At 58.3% G+C, this 6707-nt stretch overlaps 2 protein-coding genes across 2 annotated transcripts in view; one reads left to right on the plus strand and one right to left on the minus strand.

The window, feature by feature from the left end:
• Positions 1-84: 84 nt before the first annotated feature.
• Positions 85-6707, plus strand: part of NECAB3 (N-terminal EF-hand calcium binding protein 3) — a 17936-nt gene continuing 11313 nt past the window's right edge. Inside the window, exons 1-5 of the mRNA XM_007446830.1 lie at positions 85-251; positions 2278-2302; positions 3868-3976; positions 4952-4977; positions 5173-5270. Coding sequence (XP_007446892.1) covers positions 135-251; positions 2278-2302; positions 3868-3976; positions 4952-4977; positions 5173-5270 — 375 coding nt within the window. The 5' untranslated portion in view covers positions 85-134. The remainder of the gene's footprint in view (positions 252-2277; positions 2303-3867; positions 3977-4951; positions 4978-5172; positions 5271-6707) is intronic.
• The window catches only part of ACTL10 (actin like 10), a 1611-nt gene continuing 1387 nt past the window's right edge, over positions 6484-6707 (minus strand). Inside the window, exon 2 of the mRNA XM_007446891.1 lies at positions 6484-6707. Coding sequence (XP_007446953.1) covers positions 6484-6707 — 224 coding nt within the window.

Here is a 6707-nt window from a genome sequence, read left to right on the forward strand (position 1 = left end):
GGGGGGCGGGGCCCTCAGCCTCCGCGCCGGCGCCGATCGGCGGGTGCCCCCCCCTTCCTGTGCCCCGAAGTCCGCGGCGGTGGCGTCCAGAGCCCACAGCCGCATAGAGCTGGAGCCGAACGGGTGGCGGCGCCATGGCGTGCGCGGGGCTGCTCACTGTGTGCCTGATCCGGCCGCCTGCGCCGGAGCCCCCGCGACGCCCCGCGCCCGCGCCGGCAGCCGGGCCCGCAGGACACGCGCTCTTCCAAGACGTGAGTGGGGAGCGGGCCGGGGGCGCCGGCGCTGTGGCCCTGGGGGTGGTGTCTCTCGCGGTGTCTCTCCAGGTCTCTGTCGTATCTCTCCCTGTGTCTCCCTGGACTCTGTCTCTCACTGCCCCCGTCTCTGCGGCTCTCTCACTCTGCTTTTCCCTGTCTCTATGTACGTCTCTCTTCCTCCAGGTCTGTTGGGGACCCTACCGCTGCCTCTGGGTCTCTGCCTCTCTCACTATCTCTCTCTGACCCTGCTGTCTCTGTTTCCGTGTGTCTCCCTTATCTTTATCTCTCAGCCTTTGTGTCCCATTCTGTCTCTCATTCTTTCTCTCTTTCTCTCTCCTTGTCTCTGGTTCAGTGTCACTGTCCCTCCTGCCCCCCAACCGGAACCACCCCATGTATGTGTCTGGCCGGGGCGTGGGGGGTGGGGCTGTCGACCCTTGATCACAGGAGCAGTCACAGTGCCCCTCTATGGCAGCCCGGGTCCAGGTTGACCCAGGCAGGGGGGCCTGGAAGAGGAAGCAGTCCCCTGACTCCTGACCTGGTGCTGACCCAGAGTCCCTTAGATCCAACCCAAGGATCCCACAGTTGGTCAGGGCTGCCCACAGTCATTCTCTGTGGTCTGTACACCCTCTCCTGACTGGCAGGTGGCCCTGCAGCCTCTATGGACAGCAGCGTGGAGCAGCCTGGCCCGACCTCTGTCACTGCCCTGAGCCCCTTCCCCACCTTTCACCCCAGCCCTCAGTCCGTCCTGTGCCTCTCATGCCCCCACTCCCAGAGGTCCCTGCCAGTGGGAAAGGCTGTACTCCTGCCCCCTCCCCACTGTCCCTAGTGACTCAGCACTTGGCCACAGTCGTCCTGGCTGGAAGGGACCTGACCCTCCCACTTCCCAGATGGAAAAACCAAGGCCTGAAGGGTTAGGGATATGTCCGAGATCACACATGGAGGCAGGGGCACACTAGGGTGTGGCCCTAGGTATCCTCATTCTCAGCTTAGTACCCCTCCCCCACTCTCACCCCCATGTATCTCCAGGCTGCTGGGCTGCTGTGTGGACCCCGAGCCAGTGGCAGACCTTCTCTGAGTCAGGCTTCTGGCTAGGGATTACATTCATCCCTGAGCCTCAGTGACCCAAGAAAACAGCCAGAGGGAAGAGGTATTCAGGACCTGGAGCTGATAGGGGCTCTATGTCCAGGCTTTGGCCTGCCCCTCCTTGCCAGGCCTGCTGGTCTCCTATTTGCTGGGCTGCTTTGGGTGACCTGGGAGTCTCTGGTCCCTAGGGGAGACAGGGACCAAGTCTTGACTCTGCTCCGCTCTTGCTGCCTCTGTTGCCCTTCCTGTCTGCTTCTCCATGAATACAGTCTGTCCACCCTTGCACGTACACACACACACACACACACACACACACACGCACGCACGCACACAGGCCTGCCCAAGACCCTCATCCTGAGTTGGCCTCATAGGAAGCCCCAGCCCTGGAAGGGTTAACCCTGGGCTGCTCCCCTGTGTGCTAGTGGGAAAACAGTCACCCACAAAGAAAGGACTAGCCACTACCTGCATGTCAGGATCTTCAACAAGCTCACAGAGACACAGCCCGGAGTGGGCAGAGTCTGGGACAGACCATAGCCACACAGCAGAGTTGGGGTTCAGGTCTGGGATGGGTGCCCAGGATACTCAGGCCGCATCTTGGCCCATCTCCCCACCTTCCTCAAGCTGGGACCGTTCGAGGGCTGATGCATCAGACAGAACTTGGGACTGACTCTGGGTGTGGGAGGTGAAGGTGCAGAGAGCTGGCTTGGAGCACCCCCCCATAAGGCCAGGCCTGCAGAAGTGAGCAAGCAGTGGGGCCCGCTGTGTGCTCTTCCTGTGCTCACCTTGCTGGAAAAGCTCCTGCAGGGCCGAGCTGGGACCATGCTGGGCAGGAGGAAGGGAGACGCAGGGGGCAGGCCAGCCACCTGGGGCTCTGTTGAGTTGGGTGGGAGCCTCTTGCCTCCCAGCTCACAGCTCCCATCCATGCCCTTTTGTCCTTTAGGTTTTCCGCAGAGCAGACAAGAATGGTGAGTGTGGTTTCCCCTGGGTCCCACAGTGTGGGCATGGGTGACGGACATCAGGGAGGCTCAGGGGAGGGTTGGGGGTTTGGGGGCACAGTCTAGAATGGAGAAAAATCTTGAGAGGACCCAAATCAGGAGAATGAACCCAGGTGTCCTTCTCGGAGGAAGTGTTGTTTTGAATCAAGTTTGGCAGGATGGAGAGTGGAGGAAATGTAACTTAGCCAGAGGCTGGAGGTGGGGGCTTATTTTCATGCAGTGCCCTGGCACACTGGGGGGTACTTCTCGTATATGACCTTATGTTGTCCTCACAACTGCAAGCTAGGTGAGAATTCTTCACCCCATTTCACAGACAAAGGAGCAGGGGCCCAGAGAGGTAAAGCAGCCTGCCTGAGGTGGTGGGCCTTGAACCCAGGTCTAATGTGATGCTTGGTCCCAGGCTCCCTGTGTGAGGGGCTTGGAAGGGTGTGGTCATGGAGATGAGGCCCTGTAGGGGGATTTTATCTTAGATTTTTAGAGTGCTCAGTAACTTTCCACATTACCAACCATCTGGACACAGGGAGGGCTTGGGCAGGATAAAGCTAGGTCCAGGGAATCAGCTCCTCCTGCCCTGGGTCCTGGGCAGTCTCAGACTCTGGTCTGGTAAAACCTTGAAAGCTAAAGCAGGAGCCATTAGGGGACCCTGCAGGCAGGTTGCTGCGCATAGATGACTCAGAGCAGCCCACGGTGCCTTGATTGGCCAGTGGAGGGTCTGAGCTGAGACAGCCCGTCAGCCTTGACCTCACTTTCAGCTGGGGGCTTCAGACCTGTTTATGTTTCAGCCTCCTTGAGAGAGGATTGTGTCCCCACCCCTTGCCCCTTCTCCCTGGGTCTCTTCAAATTGGTGGAGACCATTTGTTCCAACCGGTTTATCAGGGCACATGGTCTCATTTGGATCACAGCTTCTTGTCTGGGGAAGTTCAGACCCTCCCCCAGCTCCACTCTCCCCACCCCATCTGCTTAGAGACCTCACAGGTAACGCTCTCGGCCTCTGCTACATGTGCCCTGTGGATGGGGAGGTCTTTCCCTCCTGAGCCAGCCTGCTGCTACTTACAGGGGCTCCACTCTTAGGAAGATCTTATCTGACTCCCTGTGGTTTCTCTGTGAAGGGCCTGGGTCCAGAGCATGGAGGTCCCCTCCACCCTGGAGCCACACTGGCCAGCATGTGGGGCAGAGACCCAGCCCCGAGTCCTCCAAGTGACATCTGGCCCTGCCATGATCTGACTGTGACCCAGGCTGTTGTTCATTTGTTTCTTCATTTGGCAAACATTGAGTCCGTACCCAGTGCCACATGTGTACTGCCCTGTCCCTTGGGTGCCTGCAAAGTGGGCTCTGTTGCCTTAAGTGGGCACCTCTGGGGGCCCCAGCCCTTTTGTCCCCAATGGCCAGGCCTCCCATCAAGCTCAGAATCCCATTCCACTTGGCTGGGTGTTTGTGAGATGCTGCAAAGCCTTCAGTGGGCCTGGATCTTGTGGCAGGGGTTCAGCCAGGGTCAGGGATACTGACTCGGCTCTCTGTCCACCCACCCCGCCCAGATGATGGTAAACTCTCATTTGAAGAATTCCAGAATTACTTTGCTGATGGGGTTCTCAGCCCCAGGGAGCTGCGAGAGCTGTTCAGCAGTATTGATGGGCATCCCGCTGAGTGAGTACTCAAGGGGGATGTGTACGCTGCATGTAGATGTGAGGCCAGGCTGTCCCAACCCCACTGTGTCTCCTGCTGCTTTGGTTCCTTATGAAGGATGAGGGGGGCAGAGGGAGAGGGGTGCCAGGGCTCAGTGCCAACTTTACCCACCCACCTACCCCCTCCCTGGCTCCAGCCTTGCTCATCACACTGCTTCCAGCTGGGACCCCAAAATAGCCAGGCCTGAGTCATCACCTATGGTTCAGCCCACAGGTGTCCCCTCTTCCAACTCCCGCTTCCTGCAGGGACCAGAGGATGCCTGGGGACAGCTGGCCCCCACCTGCTTCCACCCATGGATGCAGGTGCTTCCACATCTACAGGCCTTAGTGCGAGTTTGCTTGCCTTCTCTCCTGCTTCCTCACATGGGTGCACACACATGCACAGCTATCCCTCCCTCTCACTCCCCTTCCCTCCGTCTCCTTAGAATAAATCCTAGGCTCCCATGTCCTCCCATGTCCTCAGGCTTGGGCTGGACCCTTCGTCTGCAGTGCTACCACCTAACCACCACCAGATACTCCAGTCAGATTTCTTCTCCTTCAAGGCCTATCGGCAGCCCCTCCTCCAGGAAGCCCTCCCTGACCTACCAAGTAATACTCCATGCCTTCTCTGCATTTCCGCAGACCTGGGACCTGGCTCCCCCTTCCCAGCTCTAACCACTCCTCTCTGGCCTGTGTTCATATCTGCCTCCCCGGCCTGAAACCCCTTTGGAGGCAGAGAGTGGGACTGAAATTTTGCCCTCAGGGAGTGTTTGGCGGGCTGATAGTGCCCGTGCTCCCCGTCTCTGTCCACTGAGCAACTTAACCTGGGGTGGAGTCAGAAGTTGCCTCCTTGTCAGCCTGAGCTGGGCAGGAAGAGGAGAGGAACATTGGCTTCAAAGTCCCAGTTTACCAGGCCCAAGTCAGCGGGTCTGAAGGGCGCCTTCTCTTTTCCCTGTAGCAATTTGGAAACGGAGAAACTGTGTGGTGAGTAGGCCCATGGGAGCTCTTGTCTCCCGGGACCCCTGGGCAGGTGGGTGTGATGAGAGGCTGTTGCTGGTGTCCCATGGAACAGGATCGGCTGGGCTCAGGGTATGAGGCCTGGTTGGCTGCTGGGGAATTCCAGCTTGTAAATGGGGGCGTGGGGGTCCGGGAACCTTTGAGCACCTCCTCTGCCCTCAGACTACTTCTCTGAACACCTGGGCGTCTATCGGCCTGTGCTGGCTGCCCTGGAGTCGCTGAACTGTGCAGTGCTCACTGCCATGGACACCACCAAGCTGGTGAGTGGAGGGGCTGATGGTGGGGGGCCCAAAATGAGGGCACGGGGTGTCTGCTGTGCTGTGGCAGCCTCCACCACTGGGCTCAGGGCTGTGGAGCTAGAGGCCTGGGTTCTAATCCCGGCTCCTACTTTCTGGCTGTGCATCTTTACCTCTCTGGGCCTCAGTTTCCCCATCTGTAAACTGGGCATTATAATAGAACCTACCTCCAGACATTTGTTGTGACAATTAAATGAGAATGAAGGCAGGGATTTTTGTCTGTCTTGTTCTCTACTCTATTCCCAGCACCGAGACCTCTGCCTGGCACGCAGTAGCCATGTCACACCTGGAGCTGCTGCTGCTACTGCTTTTATTATTGACCAGACCTAACTGTTGTGGGATATGAAGGCCAGCTCCCAGCAGGGATGGGCTGTGGGGGAGGGCATGCTCACACACATCCAGAGGCTTGTACTGGTGTGTGGAGCTTGGTTGGGGGGCAGCCTAAGGACATGCGTGAGTAGGCAGGCATGTGTGCACCCATGTGTTGGTGTCTGTGTATGGACACGTGCGCACAAGCATAAACAGTGCTCATGGCCCGGGCTCCAGGCCCTTGGATGGTATTTTAAAAATACCAAAAGGCACCCCTCCCTTTGTGTTCTTTTTAAGAAATGTCTCCACCTAAGGGGGTGAGGAGGGAACAGTGAGCAGGCCTGGGATTGTGCCTGACCTCACTTTGAGGCTCTCAGCAAGTTGATGATCATCTGAGGACAGGGCTTCCCCTTCTGGTTGCTTTCACATGGGATTTAGTAGTTTTTCAAAGGGTCACCCCTTGGGGCCTGGCATGGGATGGGAATCCAAATGGTATATGATGCGGGGTTGGTATGTTATGATGACTTCCATGTCTGTGGCCTGGACACAGGTGGGGGCATCTCCTTCCTTGTTGCCATGGAAACAGGGCCCTGGGGGTGGGCCCTAGACTGGCATTCTCTGAACTGGCACTGCTTAGTGGGGATTCAAACTGCAGGTCAAAGTAAGGGCCCCAGGGGTCCTGACCACCTCCTCCTGGCCCAGAAAGGGGTAGAGGGTGACCCATCACCACACGACTCTGACAGCTCCAATCACTGAGCCTTTTATCTGGCACTCAAGGCCTCTGATAGAGCTGCAGCTCAGCCTGCCAGGTGTCTGCCTCTGCACCCCACCCCCCATCGTGGCACCACCCCCTCCAGTCCAACATGAGTCAGTTGAACACTTCATGCACCAGCCTGGAGCCACATTCCTGGTACATGGCCCGGGTCATCCAGTGGCATTGGAAGGAACGCAATGAGGCCACCATGGAGCCGCCTGTCCACACTGCTGTGTCACGCCCGGGTTTGGCCACCAGGCGAGGCTGCCGTGCCCCATAACCATGCCGCCGGCACTGGGCTTCCAGCTCCATCTCCAGGCGCTCAGTGAAGCCAGGGA

Source organism: Lipotes vexillifer, unplaced genomic scaffold (genome assembly GCF_000442215.2).
Source record: "Lipotes vexillifer unplaced genomic scaffold, Lipotes_vexillifer_v1.1 scaffold75, whole genome shotgun sequence".
In the NCBI taxonomy this organism is placed as follows: Eukaryota; Metazoa; Chordata; class Mammalia; order Artiodactyla; family Lipotidae; genus Lipotes; species Lipotes vexillifer.